General features: G+C 41.5%; 1 protein-coding gene across 1 annotated transcript in view; it reads right to left on the bottom strand.

Annotated features, from left to right (window-relative positions):
• Positions 1-4842: 4842 nt before the first annotated feature.
• LOC309601665 (ras-related protein Rab-3C-like) overlaps positions 4843-22986 on the bottom strand; it is a gene marked incomplete at both ends in the record, with an annotated part of 155142 nt that continues 136998 nt past the window's right edge. The window contains 2 exons of the mRNA XM_082334829.1: positions 4843-5030; positions 17106-17230. Of these exons, the coding sequence (XP_082190955.1) occupies positions 4843-5030; positions 17106-17230 (313 nt within the window). The remainder of the gene's footprint in view (positions 5031-17105; positions 17231-22986) is intronic.

The raw sequence follows: 22986 nt of genomic DNA, 5'->3' as shown, positions 1-22986 counted from the left end.
CTTGCCTCTCACAAACAAATATAGAAAAGAGTAGTTGGGGGGATTTTTTTTGGGGGGGTGTTTCTTTTGGAATGCAAATCAGCATAATTCGTCTGCTACTGAAGAAACAAAGGCATCATCATCATCATATGTAGAATTTGTACCACCATTTTTTCCCTAAAAATGGCAATTAATTAAACTCAAAGCATTCTCAAAGTTAGGATCAAACTCCAGCAGATTTTGTGAACCCTGAAATAGCACTTCATTCCTAAAATAAAGAAGGTGCATGTGGTATAGCTAAATATACAGAGCTGAGCAAACTGAGAAGAAAACTTAATCTTTCAGACTGATGCTCTGGAAAGGCCACATAGATGTAGTTGCTCAGGTAGTTTCTCTAGGCATTACATTAAGTATAAGCACAAAGGAACAAACAGTTCCAGGTAACAGTCACGTACACAGCTGTTCAGAGAGAAAGAGTATTTTTTGACAGAAAATCAGGCTAGTTCATATGTAATTCAAACACCAATCAAACAGGTCTAAATAAACCCAGCAACAACAACAACAACAAAGTCAGTAATAAGTTAGGTGCGATATAATGATCAGAACACTTGTGAAGATAAACTCTTATCAAAATTGAAAACATGCATCTGAAGGTTCAGCCCAGCAGGGCTTGCTAGCTGTTTGGTGGGTTGGTGCCAGGAGGCACCACAGGAGCCAGTCACATCCCATGCTCCCAAGGCATTTTCTGAGCACTAGTTTGATCATGCAGCAAGCAAGACACTGTGAGAGCACGATAAGGCTGTGCATTAGCCATGCACAGGATTAGCCTGATGCTAAAAGCTTTAGTCTAGATCATAACTTGGAAAATGTGTTGTGTAGTATTAGTTCAGCTGGTACTATGGAGCTCAGGACCCTCTGTCCAAAGGCATCTAATCTCTCATAAATTTAATGTGCTCTGTGTGTCAACTGCTGTATCTCACCAAGTGCCCTAAATCTCAGCTGAAGAGGTTATCTGTGGCTGGCCCAATAAGGCTCCATGACATTCAGTCCTATTTCTGTGCTGAGAGTAACAACAAATTAGTGCAAAGTGTGTGAGTACTTTTGCACCAAGAATTGTGATGAGGCTGAAAATAGTTTTGGATTTCCTATCCCAGGTTTCAATTTAATGATCCAGCCCTCTTCCATCACTAAAATATATCTCTTTTCAGCCTGGTACTTTCTCTTGCCAGAACTGTGCTACAACAGTGGATAGATCAGGGATCTAACCAAATCCTGCTTGTCTCCTCCAACAACTCATAATCAGTGACTACTGGATATATGTGAAGAACGAGCCATTGATTGTTTAAATTTTGGCCTTTGATCAGGTTGGGATGGGATTTCCAAAAGTGCTCAGTATTAGCCTAACTCTACTTGCATTTAAGAAAATTGCAATTCTATCACATAAGTCAATAGGAGCTGAACTAGATTGACACAGGCTGCTTTTGGAAATCCTACCCTATGAAACAGGTCAAGGCATAATTTTAAATAGAATGAAAATCCCAATCCTGCTAGTTCCCCCAGAATTCAAACTAAATTTTTAGAATGTTTGGGGAAGGGATAGTAAGCTACTACCCAAAAGCCTTTCTGTCTTTCATGTTTCTCTACAATAGCCAGGTTCCAGCTGAGAGAAGTACTGAGATCATGATGCTTCTGATCTAAATCTGACCAAACTTTATAGCAGAAAACTCAATAATCCTGTGAAACACGTGGCTCTGAAAGCCAACCCGTGATGGAAAATCAAAGCCTACTTTTCCAACAGTAGCTAACCCTGATTGTTCAGAAAAGGTCTACTTGAACTTCCACACATAGGATAAATTGGGTTCAATGGGACATCAGCAGGTCACCCAGCCCAACCTCCTGCTCAAAACAGAGTCAACTAAGAGGTCCAATCAATTTGCTCAGGGCTTTATCCAGTCTGATCTTGAAAACCTCCAAGGATTTGATGTGAACACTTTAAAAATTCATCTGACTAATTCTGAACTCTATGACAATGAGTGTCAATAAAAAGATCCTAGGAGTTTTTAATCTACTGACTGGTTCTGCTGTTGTACTTCAGATGAACCTTTTCATTATAACACATGGCTGGCAGTCTAATGACCAATGTTACTCTGACAGCTGCTTCCCCCATCCTCCCCATCCCATACAGAAGATCAGACATTTTGGAGGCCTGGGTGGTTAGTTGTCTCAGAAATCCAAAGGATTTGCTATTATTCTTCTGCCTGGTCTCTTGATGCAAAATGAAAAGCAATTAATTAATCTTATTTAAGTAAAGAACTATCTATCACTCAATTTCTTTAAAAAGATATATGCTAATAATGTATTGCCACCACTGATTAGACTCTACATGGTCATAAAGAGGCAGGGAGGGTCTGGAATTCATTGCAATGGAGTACAAGCAAGGTGTGGCTGTAGCAAGGGGCATCTTGGGGTCTTTTTTCCTTGTTACAACATGCACAGGAGATGACCATTTTGCAGTCAGCATCCCAGAGCAAAGCTGGGAGACTATTTGCACTTGTAGGCATGCTGCATGATCCAGGATATGCCCAAGCTCATGTAAAATGTGACCATGTCCTCCTCTCGCCTTGCCTTGCCTGAGGATGGCTCAGACTAATAATACAGCCTAAACCTTTTCTAAAGGACTGAGGGCTGCAGCTGAGTGCTGTCTCAAGGCTTCCCTGCTCCCTTTTCTCCAGCAGGAATAACTGCACATAACAAGCATAGGGTGGAAAACTGCCCACCATCTCACACAAAGCTTCCTCAGCTTCTTATCACTTCTTTTTCCAAAGCAGCTGGTACCTAGTGGGTGAAGAGGTATCAATGAAAGTCTCTCAGCACAGTTATCAACATGCTACCTTAGATGGGGGAGACAAAATCAGCATCCCTGGAGAGAGACAGGGTTATGGTTGGGGTAGCACATGCCTCTTCCGCCTGGCTGCTCATCGGCCCAAAGGGGACAGTGCTTTCCCTTCATGGAGGTAAACAAGTGAAGGTTCAGCCTCCATGTCTACTAGGAAAACAAGCGCTTAAGGAAGCTAGCTAACAGGACAGACATTTGTTTAAAACCCCAGACTGAAGAAAGAACATTTATTCATTTAAGTTAGGCAGCCAATGTAGCGCCCTGATGGCATATCCATTTTACATGTGTCTATATGCCTTGTTTGAAAGTCGTTTTTACTGTGTCAAAGTTTATGTATGTTATTTAACCAGTAAAAAAGTGTGACCATTTTCTCTTAGTGTGTTTCAGGAGCTTATATAAATTACCTTTGAAAAAAGGTAATGTGCATAGAGGGATTTCTTTGCAGTTGTGAGCAGTTTGCAGTACCTTGTGTTCCTTTTTTTAAATTTGTCTTCCAATTTTTCCCATTGCAGACATTTTAAGAAATGTCAGCCTTGTCCTAAATCCTGTCTAATAGGAACAATAAAACAGTTAACACTTCTTCAGTTATGCAATTTAGTTAAAAAAATGTCACTGTGACCCAAGTAAAGCAGTTGTACAAAGTACTCCAGGGCACAGATGCAAGAAACTGCCACCAAGTACTAGAAGAGTACTTTTAAAAACTGTGAAATATGAATATTTTAACACTTTATTAAAAAAGAATTTGTGTACTTTATTCTGCTATCTTCACAGCCTTTTGCTGATCTTATGAATGTATTCAGCCTAACTCCAGAAATGTTGACAATTTTTTACTCCTAAAGTTTTTAAAAATCTTGTGAATTTCTAATTGTCTTGTCAAAAAAAAGATATCCTCATCGAAGTAAGTAAAATTGAGGTAAAACTCCAGTTCACTGACAGCAGCAGCACTTCTGCAAGAGGTCTGAGTGAAATACAGGTGTTTGTAGCCAGTGTGGTGATGGTTGTCTCAGTGACTGAATGGGAGATGAAATTCCTGAATGCTTAAGTATGCAGGTTTGACAGCAACATGACAAGACAGTTTTTGGCTATGAACTACTGAACGTAATGGATTTGGTTCTGCCAAGGGTAATATCAGAACTGTGTGTTTAATATCTCATGCAGGTAGAAATGAAAAGAGCTAGTCAGCCCACAAGTACTGGGGCAGGTACTACTGGGATCTCTGTAATGATCCAGTTTCAGAAAGGTATTAGACAGACATGCAGCTTCCATGGAAATGTAAACATACTAGCTATTCAAACAGGATGCAGTACCTAGTATCTCTGAGGATCTGCACTGAACACCTACATCAGTTGGAAACTCACAGGGAAGTTCGGTGGCTTTGGGTCCAGGAAGGCTGGAGGTTTTTCCTTTCTAACTTCTGCAATTTCCAAGCAGCCATGATGTGTAACATAATGAGCATAGATTTGCCAAGGCAATACACTCCAGGAAGTGTCCCTTATACAAATGATCTGGACAGAATGAGCGATTGGCTCACTAGAGCAATATTTCTAAATTGATTTTTAGTCAGCAGAAAATATAAGTGACATCAGGAAGCTTATTCTAAAACACCTTGGCCACTACCCTAAGGATTCAACTATATAATTTGAAACCCATGAAGCAAGAGTCAATTCTAGGCAAATGTGGTCTGAGGACATGGCACCAGCTGAAGTAAGTGTAATGTAAAGCAGTAAAAAGAAAAGAGAAACTAATAGCCATCCTGCATGCAAAAGCCAGATGCAAAAAAATGGATCATCCTTTCAAACTAATAACATCTCCATCTCCATACACATACTCGACCAGCTGCTGATGTAGAATAAAAGACTTTTCTCCCAAATAAATTAATAAGACAGTATAAATAAAGGCATATAGGCCATTCATAAATATTCTGTTGGCAACGGAACACACTGGAGCTGCCTTTGTTGATAGTTGCATTAACAGCCGCAGTTGGGCTGCTGTGGAGGGGGGGTGTCCTTTAGCTGTGTGTTCTGCTTGCTGGCAGCAATGGTGGGATCCATCTCCAGACTTTCTGACATTTTGTCACAGATGATATCCATGAGTCGCTCAAATGTCTGCTTGACGTTAATGTTGTCCTTGGCACTTGTTTCAAAAAATTCAAATCCTAAGAAAATAAACAACACATTTATGTTTGATGCATATTCCAACATCTCCAATAAATATACAAACTTCTCTTGGGCAAGGAAGAGTGGAGAGACACACAGAAAGGAAATATGTGAGAGCACAAATATAAAAGAGCGATATTGCAAGAGCAGTTAAAATTGTAACAAAATCAGAGTAACTACATTAGTGTTATTTGCTTTATACCAAGCCATATGAAATCAGGACTGGCCCAAATACATTCCCTTAAACAAATTTTACCTTAAAACAGTTTAATCTAAAAACTGATGCCAGTTTGAGAGTGCTATTATTTTAGAAATGCCCTATATAACCAGTCATTGTGAAGGAATAATTTACTGCTCCATCTCTAACTATTATGTTCCTCTGAGCATTATTCAGCTGGAAACAGCCACTTCCATCATGACATTAACCTGGTGTCAAAATAGACAACTGTGTTTGGAAGTAATCAGGAAAAAAACCAAGCAAGGCAAGGAAAGATTTCTGCAATTCGATATCTATTTAAGATAGAGGTAAATCCATGAGAACAAAGGGGCCCCCAACCCCCCAAGCCAAACTAATAAACAAATACACAAACGCACATATTTTTCTTCCTTAATTAATTTATATAGAAGGACTTTTTATCTATCCATTCCCAATGACTACCCCAAAGGCAAAAATTACAGCTATCCTTAACCCAGAAGGGACGCTGGAAGACTTTATGGAGAAGAGCCAGCTTTCCTAAGCTCTCTTCTCTGCCCCCATTTGTCCTACATCTTATCTCCCACATCTGCCTCCTCCATCTGGGCCAGGTTTGCAATTTGCTGGTCAGTCTACAATCCAGCAGGCTTCTGCCAGCTCTGGGTCTTCCCATGTTCTTACTTCCTTTGCAATTCCTTTGTCTTTTTCGTTCGTTTGTTTTCTAAGCCTTTTCTGACATGCTCCATCTTTTCCCACAGTTACCACGTTGCTCACCTGAGGGTTCATTGGTAATTTAAAACTTTCTCCTACTTCTGTCTTTCCACTGCCTAAAGGTTCAATATTAAGACAGTTTACAAAATGTCTAATCCACTGGTAATTTTACAGAAGTGGCTTAAACTTTGCAGAACTATTTTGATTCTTTCTGATTAACTCTGAATAACAATATGCAACTACCACTGCGTTTAATTATGAGGAAAATCCCAGTAAGAAAATGTCAGTCACTTGAAACTCTTGGCAGAAGGGAAGAAAAAAGCTCTTTTTTTTTTTTTTTTAAAATGTTATGTGCATTTTCTAGTGAACGGACTAATCTTCTATTTCCAAAGGCCACTTGAAATTTAAATGCAACTACTTTGATAACATTAGCACTATATATTCAATATGCCATCTAAACAAGATGTAATGTGCACATTCAGTCCTATAACTGCTTACCATGTAGCTTTCGCATATTTGAGTACTAGCCTAGACTTACAGCAGATAATTATATTTAGCTCGGCATGATATCCCAGCATGTGCTAATAACCAATGCAAAAACTTAATGCTATATTCTGAATTTTCTTCATATTTTTAATTTACATAAGGTGCCTTGTGTTGAAAAAGCACAAAGTGCTAAATTGTTTAAATGCATAGGAGCTAAACACAGGCCAAAGTTAGTGTTCATAGGTAGTTTATATAATAAAAGAGATATAAACATTGTACAGGGATTTAGTCATACAACTTCTGTTAATATCAGCAAGAAGTGTGAGGATAACCTCACAGGTATGAGTATACATTGAAAGAAAACTTTTCCTTTCCACATTTCTCTGGAAAGCAGGAAAACCATGCATAATAAAAGACCATATAAAGAAATCATATACTGGGAGGCGGTTTGAATCTATATGTCATTGTTTTAGTTTAGCTTTGCTTACACATCTCCTTTGTTGTAAACTAGAAGGAAAATAGGGAAAGCCAGTGTAGCTTCACTTGCTGGTGGCTTCAGCGCTCCCGCAGAGCTCCATGCAGAAGACTGTTCAGATCTCTTGGGGAGGGCTTGGGGGAAGGAAGATCCTCCACATTTTCAGTGCTCTGTGTTGAAACCCAGCTGCAACCCTGTAGCACAGCAACACAGTCAGATTCTTCCACAACTGTTAGCATCTGCTCCACAGGAAGCAGAAGGAAAGCCTCTGTTCCAAAGAGGAACAAGCAGGACCAGAGGGTAGAAGGGTTGAGGGACAATGAGGGGATGCCTGAGAATTGGAACACCAAAGCCTTGGAGAAGATGACAAGAAGAAGAATGAATCTTAAGGACATTTTGGAGAGGAGCAGTTTTTAAAGATAAGAAGACAGAATAACTGGCACATGAGATGATCATGAAATGGCACATATGACAGGTAGGTAAGAGATCTGGACAGAGAAAAGCAGAAAGTGAAAGGAAAACAGTCACAAAAAAGAGAGGAGACCGATGTCAGGAAATACTGTAACATGGACAGGATCAAGAAAACAGGTCCACTACCACGGTGAAGATGTTCTGCATAAGAACACCATGAAAAACTGAGAGGCACCCATTTTCCAGGTAAAATAGTGTGCTGGCTTTGGCTGGGATAGAGTTAATTTTCTTCATAGTAGCTATTATGGGGCTATGTTTTGAATTTGTGCTGGAAACAGTGTTGATAATACAGGGATGGTTTCGTTATTGCTGAGCAGTGCTTACACAGTCAAGGCCTTTTCTGCTTCTCACACCACCCCACCATTGAGTAGGCTGGGGGTGGGCAAGAAGTTGGGAGGGGACACAGATGGGACAGCTGACCCCAACTGACCACAGGGATATTCCATACCATATGACGTCATGCTCAGTATATAAAGCTGGGGGAAGAAGGAAGGGGGGGACGTTCGGAGTGATGGCGTTTGTCTTCCCAAGTAACTGTTACACGTGATGGAGCCCTGCTTTCCTGGGGATGGCTGAACACCTGCCTGCCGATGGGAAATAGTGAATGAATTCCTCGTTTTGCTTTGCTTGTGCGCGTGGCTTTTGCTTTACCTATTAAACTGTCTTTATCTCAACCCACGAGTTTTCTCACTTTTACTCTTCTGATTCTCTTCCCCATCCCACCGGGGAGAAGTGAGTGAGCATCTGTGTGATGCTTAGCTGCCTACTGGGGCTAAACCACTATGAAAGTATATCCTGCAACTGCAGCTATGGTAGCAGATCTGGCTATGCTGTGCTGTGCTTTGTAGACCAGCTGGATGGGACCTGTGCTGTCCAAACAAGCCCAAGGACTAGACTACGTTAAGAAAAGTATTAAAACAACATTAAGCCCAAATCAGGACTTTGCTATTATTATCTCAGCAAAGAGCAGTGCTTTATCACTATTCTGGATAGAGCTAATATAAACATTGTTAACAGAAATGCTAAGATATTTATCCATCCTTTAGGGTGGCCAAATTAAAAATTAAAAAAAAAGCTAAAGGGGGACTCTCAGCTGTGACAGAACAGACAGACACGAGGGGCAGTTACTAGTAACGTGCTAGAAAACACCTTCTTTTCCAGTCTTTCAGAACAGAAAGTTTCCATATAAATTCCAGTTGTACTGATTTTGTTTGTGGCTTCCAGATACCTTTTGAAAGAGTGCATTTAGGGAATAAATTAGAGTCCTGTCAAAGAAATTTTTGTTTGTTTGTTTGTTTACATGAGACATTTGGTGAGCAAAAACAATCCCTTGCTTCTCATTGTCATTAAGTAACTTTCCTGTAACGCATCTCCAAGTGCATGAAAGCAATGGCAGGTTGGCATTTCTCCCCTGTAAAAAAACATCCTGGGGACAGGAGCCTTTAATTGGTCTGCCAATACCCTGCGTGTGTTGTAACTAAACAGAAGACTGGTGTTTGTCAGTGCTATTAGTCTGTCTCTTTCCTCTGGCACTAACCTTTGCTCTTTAAAAAGAGCTAAAACACGATGAAGAGTGGAACTATGAACAAGCATGTTCCTGCACAACCCAATTATTTTCATTTTTTAATGCAAAGTTAGATGCAGCCATATGTCTGTGCTCTTGAAGCTGCTGACAACCTTGCCTTCTGCACCATGGCCTCCAGCCAGCCACAGAGGCAAAACAGAACTTGCAAGCTGTGTGCTGAGGTGCCAAGTCCCACTTGATTCCTGATTTAGATGCCAAAATTACAGCCCTAAAAATGCCTCTTCGGTTGCTGCCTAAACTCACCGATGCCTAATACCCCCAGTGTACCCACAGATGCCTAATGTACACAGATGCCTAATACCCACAGAGCTCATACCCCAAGGCATGTGAAGGTTCACCCCAGTCCTGATGCTGCAGAGCTGCTGTCTTGTGCCCCAGCCCTGGCAGGATTCAGAAATCAGCCATGTTCCTGCCCCATCTCAGGAGCAGGCGTGGTCTTGCAGGCTTGGTCAGATCACGCAGAAGTGCTGGGTGCCAAATTACACCCTGTATAAGCACACGGCACTGACAAACACTCTGCTTTCAGGCTTGCTGGGGTGCTAAATGGGTTTAATTTGAAGAACTCTAATCATCCCTGAATTGGGTCTCTGGGATCTCCCCAGTACAACCATTATGTATATACATGCCTGAGCCAAGAACAAAGTGAAAACAAAATAGACAAGGCAGGCTGATTTTGGTTTGAAGTGAGAAATTTTCTTCTTGGTTTTGGTGGAACATATTTTCAAAGCACTGGGAATCAAGAGAAGGAAAGAAAGAAAAAGATGAAAATAAAGACTTTAAGGAACAAATGGCACAAAAGAGGTGAGAAGAGAAAGGATGGAGAGAGGAAAAAAAAAAAGACCCAAAAATATGCAAAATAAGGTATGTGTTAAAATCTGAGGGATAAAATGACCACCTCTGTGAGTGACAAGCTGTGGAGGCGCACTGAAGCCCTGGGCACTGCTGACGCTGGGGCACGTAGCATTCACAGCCCTTTGCAGGTGCCCTGAATTCAATATGAGGGCTGGCTTCTGCCTGCCCTTGCAGAAGGGAATGTGAGAGATCACCCAGAAAGGGCCCATTTCGTTTTGCTTTCTGACATCGGTTGGTGGCCTCTGGGAAAAACGGTGTACCAGGATACATTTGCAAAGCAGGTGAGCGCACCCTAAAACATGCTCAGAAGTTCTGGGTGCTGCCAGCCATGGGTGACCCTGGGTGGCAGAGAGTAAACACACAAAATCTGATGGGAAGGGCACTGCTCTGAAAACTACTTGACAGAACATGGAGTCAGAGGTGGATTTTAGTGGGACATCACACTAAATGATCACCAGAAGTCCCTTCCAACCAATGTTTCTATGATACAACAGCTCCGTTTCCCAGAGCCTTAACCAACTCAAGCCAAAAAGGTGGGATAGGATGAACGGGACCTTACAGCAAAGATGGACAGACATTTGGGGCAGATCTTGCAGTATCCCCCTAGTACCTGGTGCAGCATGAGCACAACAGGCATAGTTTGAACCTATGGCAGGACTGTACTTCTACAGAAACCTTGTCTTAAAGATATAATACACCCTATAATGACAGAACTTGCAATTAAAAACTAATTAGTGTTTAAATAATTTGTAGTATACACATAGCAAATAGGAGTTGTACAGAAGCACATGAACAACCAAAGGCAAGAAAACATAAAATTATGTACCTAATTTGCAGGCACAGCCAAATGGCATAAGTAAATGGGGTAACTGTATGTCAAACTACATATGCAACCATCCATTTGCGTGTGCAGTTACTCAGTGTCTATTCAAAGCTCTGTGCACACCTCTGCCTGCTAAGCCTTTGCCAGAATGTAGATCACAATATATCATGCAGACCACAAATAAAAGGAATCAAGAAATTCATGCCATCTGTGAGTCATTCTTTTTATTTCTATTCTGACAAGTAGCACCAAACTTTTATGAACGTATGAAGCTTTGAACTCAGCTGAGATGAATATGTTAGAAAAGCTGTGTGAGTAATGCAGCTGGCAAGTGTGCATGCATTTTGCTTGCAAGAAGTTCCAAGCCTTTTCTACTAAAATGCTTTAAAGCGTGTAAGTAAGTGCTGACTATATCAGGGTTTCACTTGATAGCCAATGCATGTAGTGCTCAGAGTAAACATTCATGAAGTGACAAAATAGCATAAGCATTTTGTTCTACACCTTTTTTAGTGATTAGTGAATAAACCTGTTTAAATGTGATTGCTGTGATCCCCACATCAATTACCATTACATTAATTTGTTCTCTCTACTGGCTGATTTGTCACATTTCTATATTTTCTTGGTATGACATCTCTGTGAAGTAAAGTTGCATGACAGCTGAATTTATTTGATCCTGTCTGTTTTCATCTCATTCTAACATTACTCTTTTAATGATGCTAATATGTTAAACAACCATGAACTAATTTCTCAAACAAAGATGTACCACTTACTTACAAAAAGTACTGAATAGGGTGACAAGGAATGGCTAAGGTGTGAGATGGTCTTTGTGTCTGGAATGATGAAATAGTCTGGGAATTTCAGCCTGGAGAAAAAGGAGGGGTATGATAGAGGTCTCTAAAGCCAACAGTGGTACAGAGCAGGTAAGAGGAAACAATTGTTCACTGCTTCTCAGAATATAACAGTTAAGAAATATCAAATAAAATTAGCAAGTGGCCAATTCAAAGCAGAAAACTCAGATAAACTGTGTATATTTAAAGGATGTTGTGGATGATAAGATTTTATATGATTTCAAAGACATCATTGGATAAGTCCGTGGAAAAAAATCATGAAAGGGCTATTGAGTCAGGAGGCAGTCCTGAAGGGCAAAGGAGTCCAGGAAGGCTGGATGTTATTCAAGACGGAAGCCTCAAAGGCGCAGGAGCAGGCCGTCCCCATGTGCCGCAAGTCGAGCAGGAGGGGGAGAAGACCGGCTTGGCTGAACAGAGAGCTTTGGCTGGAACTCAGGAAAAAAAGGAGAGCCTACCACCTTTGGAAGAAGGGGCAGGCATCTCAGGAGGACTACAAGGATGTTGTGAGGTTATGCAGGGAGAAGATCAGAAAGGCAAAGGCCCAGCTAGAACTTAAACTGGCCACCGCCGTTAAATACAACAAAAATATTTTTACAAATATATCAGTGACAAAAGGAGGGCCAGGGAGAATCTCCCTCCTTTGTTGGATGCAGAAGGAAACACTGCCATGAAGGATGAGGAGAAGGCAGAGGTACTTAATGCCTTCTTTGCCTCAGTCTTTAATAGTCAGACTGGTCATCCTCAGGGTTTTCAGGCCCCTGAGCTGGGAGATGGAGATAGGATGCAGAACGAAGCCCCAGTTGTCAAAGAGGTGGCAGTCACTGACCTGCTCCTCCACCTAGATCCCCACAAGTCCATGGGGCCAGATGGGATCCACCCGAGGATACTGAGGGAGCTGGCAGAGGAGCTGGCCAAGACACTCTCCATCATTTATCAGCAGTCCTGGTCAACCGGGGAGGTCCCAGCTGACTGGTAGTTAGCTAATGTGACGCCCCTCTACAAGAAGGGCCAGAAGGAGGATCCAGGGAACTACAGGCCTGTCAGCCTGACCTTGGTGCCGGGGAAGGTCATGGAGCAGATCATCCTGAGTGCCATCATGCAGCAAGTGCGGGACAACTGGGGGACCAGGCCCAGTCAGCATGGGTTTATGAAAGGCAGGTCCTGCTTGACTAACCTGATCTCCTTCTATGACAAGGTGACCCGCTTAGTGGATGAGGGGAAGGCTGTGGATGTTGTCTACCTGGACTTTAGTAAGGCCTTTGACACTGTCTCCCACAGCATTCTCCTGGAGAAGCTGGCTGCTCATGGCTTGGATAAGTGCACTCTGTGCTGGGTTAAAAACTGGCTGGATGGACGAGCCCAGAGAGTGGTGGTGAATGGAGTCAAATCCAGTTGGCGGCCAGTCACGAGTGGTGTTCCCCAGGGCTCAGTGTTGGGGCCGGTCCTGTTCAATATCTTCATTGATGATCTGGATGAGGGGATTGAGCGCACCCTCAGTAAGTTTGCAGATGACACCAAGTTGCGTGGAAGTATCGATCTGCTGGAGGGTAGGAAGGCCCTGCAGAGGGACCTGGACAGGCTGGATCTATGGGCCAGGGCCAACTGTATGAGGTTTAACAAGGCTAAGTGCCGGGTCCTGCACTTGGGTCATAACAACCCCATGCAAAGCTACAGGCTTGGGGAGGAGTGGCTGGAGAGCTGCCTGGCGGAAAAGGACCTGGGGTTATTGGTTGACAGCCGCCTGAACATGAGCCAGCAATGTGCTCAGGTGGCCAAGAGGGCCAATGGCATCCTGGCTTGCATCAGGAATATTGTGGCCAGCAGGACCATGGAGGAGATAGTACCCCTGTACTCGGCATTGGTGAGGCCGTACCTCGAGTACTGTGTTCAGTTTTGGGCCCCTCACTTCAAGAAGGACATTGAGGTGCTGGAGCGTGTCCAAAGAAGGGCAACAAAGCTGGTGAAGGGTCTGGAGCACAAGTCTTATGAGGAGCGGCTGAGGGAGCTGGGGTTGTTTAGTGTGGAGGAGTCTGAGGGGAGACCTTATTGCTCTCTACAACTACCTGAAAGGAGGTTGTAGCGAGGTGGGTGTTGGTCTCTTCTCCCTAGTAACAAGTGATAGGATGAGAGGAAACGGCCTCAAGCTGCGCCAGGGGAAGTTTAGGTTGGATATTAGGAAAAATTTCTTCACTGAAGGGGTAGTCAGGCACTGGAACAGGCTGCCCAGGTTAGTGGTTGAGTCTCCATCCCTGGAGGTATTTAAAAGATGGGTAGATGTGGTGCTTAGGGACATGGTTTAGTGGTGGACTTGTCAGTGATAGGTTAACGGTTGGACTCAATGATCTTAAGGGTCTTTTGCAACCTTAACGATTCTATGATTCTATGATTCTATGAATATAAAGATACTGCCCACAAATATAATTTGCTACAGTCTGGGAAAGTATCACTATATATTTGCCCTTTTATACCTTTCCCAAGGCACCTACTTCTGGCCATTACCGTAGGTAAGGTCGTATGCTGCTTGCAGCTATGATCTGTGGTCATATCACCATTGTTCTATGTCATTAACAACAAACTTTAAAAAAATATAAAATGGAAATGAGACAAATTCTGTCTTCATAAACATTCTGTTAATTTCCCTTCAAGGTCGGATCTGGTTTTATTAACCATTCCGTCTCTCTTTTGTGAACTTCCGTTAGTGTTATGAGGAGAGCTACTCAGAGCTACCACAGGATACTTGACTAATTTAGCCAGACTTTAGCAGGTAATGAGACCTATTGCCAGTTGATCTAAACCACTTGTTTGGGATTACACTTGAGAAACAAACCAGCACTGAGATTTAAAGAAATGATTGATTATACCTCCTTAATAAAATTGAAGGCCACACTTTTCAAAGAGGTCAGCAGCCACAATTTACAATAACACTGTTCTCAACAGGACACTATGTTTCCCAGAGGGCTAAATGCCCAGCATTCTTTTTGATCTTTTGAAAACCCTTCCCAAAATGTACACGTGTTAATTTTCTCAGTGACTTCAAATAAACCAGGGCTAAAAATAAAACCACACTTGAGAACAGAGTGTTTCACAATATGTTCTTTGTACAGCATTCACGTGTTGTGCTTGTTTGTAATTGCGGCTGTAACCAACATTGCAGACCATGGCATTCAAAGGGCCCACAGTCTTAAAATGTCTTGCTGGACACAAAAATCTATATTGTTATTTTTAAAAGTTGTCCACAAGAGATGTTATCAACTCATGGCAGAGAAAGACGTTATCGACTCAATGGCAGAGAAAGAAAGAAAAGACAGTCCCAAGTGCTTGACACAACTCGTGCCCTTCAAACTGGCCAACATGGCCAGAGCACTTACTACAAGTCAGGGAAACTCGTTCTTCTGCTTTTCCTGACACCACCTCCCACAATCTCTGAGCAGATTTAAGAAATGATTGCAGCTGTACAGAAAAGATATAAACATTTCTGTGTGCAGTCTGAGTACAGTAATTGACATACTGGATCAGAGCCACAATTTATCCAATACAATAATCTGCCCTTGAGATAGCCATAGGACATATATCTGAGAAAGGAAAACCCCAGAGTAGATAAAGATGGAGATAGAGGATAATCAGCTTCTATAAAGACTGAATTCTAAATCCCAGGAGTCAGAGTTCGCTTTAAAGCCTGAAACATGAGTTTTGATATCTATCTTATTACCCTTCTTTTTTTTTGCAAGCATTGGTTATTAAACATGAGGATTCTTGACTGTACAACATGCAAAGTTCATTCTCCTCCTGCTAAATTCATGACCTTGGGAATTGCTTGTCAACTCACTGCATTAATCTTTCTATAGGAAAATAGTTTGAGGAATAGAAATTCAGATTAGTTATGTGACTTAAAGAAAAATCTTCAAACTCTACATTGCAAATTTACAGAGTGCCAGGCATTTTAGTGCCTGGTCTAAATTTGGGGTAAAAGTATACAGTTACAATTTTTGGATCTCTTTCTCCATTGAATACACTTTCCTAGCTCCTATTAAAATGAATAAATATTAGAAAAGCTCACAGAGGGAAGAACAGATTATAGAAATATATATAATGTGACAGGCATTTATTCAAAGAAAACCATCTTCTGTTAAAGCAGGTGCAATGGCAACCATTTTGGTTTTGTTGCAAACAGTTTAAAAAACTCAGTTCTTCACAAATGCTGGCAATTTTTCTGGACATAACTTGTTAAATCTTTTCTGTCACCTTTCAAGGACTATTTTATGGCTATTTTTAATGGATACTTTTGAGGTGTGCTTTTACACATATGTAATGCTTATTTAGACAGATGCGATAGGAAGCTATGTTATTCTGATGAAATTATTTACCAGGACAAGCAATTGTACAACTAGAAAAAAATATTTAAAAAAAAAAAGGTCAGCGAGCTATGAAAATACATAAATTAAAAACCACCAGCATGGAATTGGATGTAGCACAGGTGGTATACTGTGAAATGTCACCATCTCTTTCTGTTTCCCATGCAGTCATTCTTATAATACCCTTTCCCCTAAACACCTGTATAAGAATAGTGACAAGGAGATCTTAGTTACACACATATTCACCAGAAGCCAGACTGAGCCTTTACCACAGTCAGTTTTAAAAATAATAATAATAACAAACCCATGCCCAGTACAGCACAGAAATTGACCTCCAATGATGTCAGGGTTTGATTTGCACACCTGCTGAACATGCTCTCCAGATATCAGCAAATTTGGAGAAAAAAACAGGCCAGGTAGTGTTATTATGATGCTCTGGAGCTTTTCCATTACAGTTTGGCCAGTGTCGCCTCAAAAACATTTCATGGTATGAAAGGATATCACTGCTGGCCAGAAACAGAAAGAACACAGATGTTCACAGCTCCATAATTTCCTGTGTGGACAACATTTGCCTCCAAGAGGGAGACTTTATGAAACAGAGGTTCATCTTATTTACACCTGTGTAAATGTGCAGCAGGTGAACTGATAGCAGTGGGAGTTGGATATTGGCGTCTTTCTGTTTTGGATTATTGTATTGGAAATCACAACCCAAATGTTCTCAACTTTCATAAAGGTCTAGTTCACATTTTGAGTAAACTGTTTCTTCAATCTCTCTTCTCCTCTCCTTCTCCTATTTTTTTTTTTGTTGGTTTGTTGGGTTTTTTTATTTTTTTCCTGGCTAGAACATATCTGCCTATGGCTATAACTACTTAAACATATTGTGTATATACATACGCGTACCTAATCTTGCTGCTTATCACAAAGGCCATAATGTACTTCCTATCTAAGGAGCAGCATAAGGAATGTTGTATCAGATATGTCTTTAGTCTAAGTCAGCCTCTGAACCAGCACTGGTCTTGTGGACACTTAGATGACAGACATGTCACAGCTCTGCATAAGGTCATCCCTGGACACATGTCCATTCTAATGATGTTACAGCTTCAGTGATATCAACAAGCACAGTTCAGACCTCAGCCTACAGAAACAAAAGGGAGGTGGTGTATGATGATTTCTTTACAGTGAGTGTATCACAAACATTTCATTACAAGTACTGTAGCAATTAATGGCATCGTGCATTCTCACAAGCAATCATAAAGCTTTTGTAATTTCTTTTCTTACCAAGTTGCTCTGCTAAATGTTTGCCTCTCTCAGTGAAGATTACCCGTTCATCCTCCATGTCACATTTGTTACCGACCAAAATAACCTGGGCATTCTCCCAAGAGTATGTCTTGATTTGAGTTGACCTTAAAAGAGAGAAAGAGAGAGAGGGAGAAGTCAAAACAAAGCAAATTCCCCTTAAATCAAACAGAATTGCAACAAGGCAAAAAAGACAATACTGATTTTGGCATCTAGGGTAACGTGATTCTGTTTAATTCTGGATTTCAAATAAACTAAGGATTATCTGTCAGGAATTATTATTATAGGAATATCATCAACACAGGTTTTGCTTTTTCTTGTTAAAACAAGACAGTCTTTTAGCATTTTCTCCTGCTATCAACATTCTTCCTATATTTTTAGAAAGAAGCAGTGACACATTCTCCCACACAACTAAAAAAAGCATTTTCACATTTTAATGCAAATCTTATCATCTAAACCCAGAGCTTTGAAACAAAATCAACAGCTTATTAATTTCTTATCATCTTTCACCTTTTAAAATCAGGATCTAAATTTATCAGCAAAACTTCAAAGTCATTCTGTCTTCCTTCTGTTGTTTCTCTCTAGCACATTCCACTATAGCTCTTTGATCTACCAGAACAACATTTACATTGTACATTAAGCCATCGACAGGGGCCGAGTTTGAACTTTAATTTACCTTCCGTTTAAATTATACAACCCTAACCTTGACTACAGCTGAACTGGAGTATCTGAGGCCTTGAAACACCATAGGACCTTGAGTGCTGGTGGTAAAACAGCTCACCCTACAAAGCTCTCTGCTGCAATTTGAATGCGATGCAACTAATGGGCAACTTAGGAGCACGCTTGTAGCACCTCTCAGCTGCTGACTGCCACCACTCTGCTGATACTCAGACCTGCTCTGTAGGAAGGAAAGATCCACGTCCTGGCTCCAGGCTCAGCCAGGAGTGATGCTGCTGGCTACCACCTTCTAACTACCCTTGAAAGTAATGTAGGGTGCAGTAAGCTTACTCTAAGCACTTACACTTTGCCTTAGACTTGTGACTATGCCTGGCTTTAGGCTCTGACTCAAGTGCTTGGTAGGATATGAATATCTCATCTGTCCCCATATGCTCAATGGAGAGAGAAAGACATGTAGAGAATATCTCTCTCTCTACTTGGACAATACAGGGTGCTTAGGAAAACTGCACTGGTATAGAAACTAGCCTGCTTAACTAGACATTTAGGAGAGAGTACCCTGGAAGGGAATCCTGGTGTGTATCAGAGCCCTACATCTCTGTGAGAAAAGATGAAATAGCTTCAAAAATCTGTCACCTAAGTGTTTTGGAAGCTGGTCTGTGTGGGTGTTAATTTCACTAGTGACCCCTTCTCATAACACAGCCGTTATCTCTACATATTCAGATCCCTGTCTGCAAAATGCTTCATGCACAAAAAAGACCACAATGTAGTCTGACAACCATTTCTAGTGAAAGACAAAAAATGGATCAAATCTCCCCAGATGGCTTTGCTTAGTGTGAGACCAGAGGGATGGACATGGGCAAAAACTGCTACAGGCTATCTTTGTACCCCTAGGTCCAATGCCAATGCCCACAGGCCCAGACCCTCCTGGCATGAGTCAAAGCAGCCTACTGTAGTTTACCTTTAAGCCATGTGTGATGGGTCTGCAGTGCTGGGCAGAGGAATTTTAAAGGGAAGGATCACACTGCCTTTACGGTTGTTTTACTTCATCAGAATGACCAAAAAAGAAGCTGAAGCAAGCCCCAGGCATTTTGTGCTGTAGATTGTTCCCTTGGGCCTGTCCAGATCTTTCCTTCAAGAAATGGATACTGTGCTATTTTAAATCTGTTTAAAAAATTATAGCAATTTGAGTAGGCTATCATAAGGTACTGTGACCAAAGAGGAGGTCAGGCTTCCTTTACACTTACATTTTACTAAAGATATAATTGCTCTGAAAAAAGGGCACCGTGCATTCATTTTGGTAGAAATGTACTTTTGGAATGATGCTGAGTTCTTCTGGAATTTGTGGTTAAACAAGATAGGATTACTGTTTTTTAACCAGACCTATATTTGTCACCATAGCAAATTTGCAAATACTAATAATTCAAATGTCAGAGGATCTTAGTCCATTAAGGACTCTAAAAGAGTTTAGCTTTGAAAAATTATGAGCTGAGGGTCAACTGGTTCCCCTTATGTCAGCAGGATATTGAAGATGTTTGAAAAACAAAATATACAGTAAAAATATTAAGCTTCACTGAAGGAATTAATTGCGTATTCTGCAAAGGTGAAATATAAGAAATTGATGAATGAAGAAATACAACCTAGAGAAATATCATCACACCACTGTAAAGAGAACTCATTCAGCCTTGTTTTGCAGACTTTTGCTCCAGAGCCTTACCAGAGTTTCTTTGCTTAAGAATGTAAACCCCTTCATTTTACTGCAGCCAGATGTGATTTTTCATTCTATGAACTATGAATCTGTGCATTCAAATGCTTCTTATTACCAAAGCCACTTATTTTATTCTTAGACTATCTGGTTTGCTTATGTCTCATCTTCTAGTTATAAGGAATTTTTTAAGCAACAAGAGAAGAGATCTTGTCCTTGATAATGATTCCAAAGGCTTATGTTTTGCAAAAGACTCTGTAGTGCAAAAATACAACTGATGAACTTACTTTGAAAATCGGTCAAATGTATCCCCACCCAACCACACTTCAGTAGGAGCTTGGATTCAAAGAGTATATGTCGTGGTTTAATCCCAGCCAGCAACTAAGCACCACACAGCTGCTCGCTCACTCCCCCCCAGTGGGATGGGGGAGAGAATCGGAAGAGTAAAAGGGAGAAAACTCATGGGTTGAGATGAAGACAGTTTAATAGGTAAAGCAAAAGCCACGCACACAAGCAAAGCAAAGCAAGGAATTCATTCACTACTTCCCATCGGCAGGCAGGTGTTCAGCCATCTCCAAGAAAGCAGGGCTCCATCATGTGTAACGGTTACTTGGGAAGACAAACGCCATCACTCCGAATGTCCCCCCCTTCCTTCTTCTTCACCCAGCTTATATGCTGAGCATGATGCCATATGGTATGGCATAGCCCTTTGGCCAGTCTGGGTCAGCTGTCCTGGCTGTGCTCCCTCCCAGCTTCTTGTGCACCCGGCAGAGCATGGGAAGCTGAAAAGTCCTTGACTAGTGTGAACTCTGCTCAGCAAGAACCAAAACATCAGTGTGTTATCGACATTGTTCTCATCCTAAATCCAAAACACAGCACTGTACCAGCTACTTAGAAGAAAACTAACTCTATCCCAGCTGAAACCAGGACAGTATAATAGGCTTATCACTGTTATGTTTTCTTTTAGACATACATTTCTACTGATGGCTTCTATAGATTTTGATTCCCACAATTCTCCACAAAAGCCAACACACAAAAAAAGATTTTGCTGTTCCTTGCATATGTGACATTTCAAATGGCCGAGGCTTTTGATTAATCCAAAGCACATAACATTGTCCTTGTAAAGAACTTTAGCCTCAGGAAGACTGAAGACATGAAAAGGCAAAGCTGATGTTTGCAGCAAGCTGAATATGGCAATTCTTGTTCAGTTTCACTGCCCTAGTATATGTCAATAGCAATTTACCCTGTAAATCTTTCACATTCTAGTTGTATGGTAGGCAGGCAATCTGCAACATGCTTGAATTTTTATAATGTATAGATACCAGAGGGGCAGATTAATGCAGGAATTCAATGATCCATTACTTTCAGTGATCAACACAAGACTCATTCTCCCTGTACATATTCCTTGTCAGAAAAGAGCACTTGCTGAATGCTAACTAAAGCAATTCTATTTTCTCATCTTAAAACAGTGCTGTATTTTCCAGTAATGGTTAAAAGTACTGTAAAGTTACATCAATAAATTTCCAAAAGAGTTTTGGACTATTATGACAGAAGACTGTCAAAGATAATATGTAGGCTTTTTCCTTTGTTTGATGGAATGGAATACTATGTGAAAAAATGTTCCAAATGCAGTTTTTCAATCCTACTTTCTTTGAAATGAACCCTGAAGAAAAGGCAAAGTTAAACAGTTCACACTGGCATATGTCCATATGCACACTGCTTCAGTACTAGCGTGCTACCTAGTTCTGCTCCTAGGAAATGCCTTGTAATACTTGTTAGTTCACAAAATATTCTTCTGAAAATTTTGCTTATTAGTTCAATATAGTATAATGAGATTTTTGTATTGCTGCCACTTCTAACACTGTCATTTACTGAAGTAGAGAATAAACCCAGTGTTGCCTAGGCAAAGATATCCTCTGTTACCTCATGTCTCATGAGCACACAGGTTTCAAAGTGAATATTACAATGCTTAAAATGGTGAACACAACATTATAAAGACCAAAGACACTATTATCATGCACTACCCCTCTCCAAGTCTGCCAAAAAATTAAATGTCAGTTATGGTTATAACCAAGCATAGTGAAATGCACCTTCATGACTGAGATGAAGCAGTAGGTAAAAGGTCTATGATGTTGCAGCACACTATCTTTTGGGAAAAGATCGGGTATGAGCTTAAAGGGCTACGTCTATTCTCAGGTAAGACTCTGCTTTAGGTCTACAAAAGAATCAATTGAATAAAGAACTTGGTTCTAGCAGGGAGACTGAAACCAACCACGAAAGAACAAAAATTTCAAAGAAGCAGGAAACTAAACTTCGTGAAGCAGTGTGACCCTGTACCTCTGAACATGCAAGAGCTTCAAATAATTGTCCAGGTGACAATGATGGGGTGTGTGCGCTTGTGTAGGCAGCTTACAAGGAGTATTGCACAGCATGATGGAGTGGGATTCAGAAATACCCAGCCCTAGCTGGCTGAGGTAGCTGAGATGCTGGAAGCCAAGGTAGCTAGCACAGAGCAATATGGGAGCACTGCTGTGATGTTACTGTTGTGCAAGCTAGCTTGTTCACGTTAAATTATGTGATAAAAGCTCATCTGCACATCCACAAAGGAGTACAGAGAGACAATGGCAGGTGAGGGAGCCCAAATAATATCCTGGCACTGGTTGCTTCCAGGCCTATCGCAAGAGCTATCAATCAGCCTGTCAAAGGCCCACTTCCATAAGCCCAGAGGAGCATAGGGGAACAAAAGCTGGAGACAACCCAAATTAAAGACTCAGAATAAGGAACACCACATCCAGGCCCCTCCCAGGGCTGTCCCAGGAGAGCCTCAACCTCACTGTCCAGGCATAAAAACCATCACCATGAGTCAACACTGGAGCACCTTTTGGAATGAGTTGCTGCCTAGGGGTATGGGACACATGATGGGATGCAGAGGAAGAGCATTTCAGGATTGTACAGGACATTATGGCATGTTTAGGGGAGGAATCAAAGGCAGGGAAAGGGAGGGATTGAAGTGGAACAAGTGGGTTAGAACAAGTGTGGGAAAATAGAGGGGTAAGAGGATAAAATGTGTCAGTTGTGTGTAAGGAGCTGGCTGGTCAGTACCCTTGTCTGGCCATGCCCTGAGCCTGATCAGCACAGGCTGTCCTATCTTCTTATTGAATTCCTTTCTAAGGGTTTCTCTAAGGGCGGGACCATGGGGGAGTTGCTACTGAGGAGCAGGGTAGTCCCGGCCAGCTCTGAGTGTGTGTGTGTTTGTGTGTGTGTGCATGTGGGATGGTCCGTACCAGCAGCTGGAGTGGGGCTGTGGCCTCAGAGGCTTGTATGTCCATATACCAGCAACTAGGGAGACTGGGATCCAGGGGCAGCTACTGGGCAGTCTGAGTGTCTGAGCCCAGCTGATGGAGGGATCCATGCTGTATATATGACTACACATATATATATTCTTGCTAGTGGACCTCCATCCTGCTCTGCCAGGGAGGGGAG

This window comes from Platalea leucorodia (genome assembly GCF_965183815.1).
Source record: "Platalea leucorodia genome assembly, chromosome: W".
NCBI lineage: Eukaryota > Metazoa > Chordata > Aves > Pelecaniformes > Threskiornithidae > Platalea > Platalea leucorodia.
Note: the sequence above shows the minus strand (reverse complement) of the source record. Positions and strands in the feature narration are given on the sequence as shown.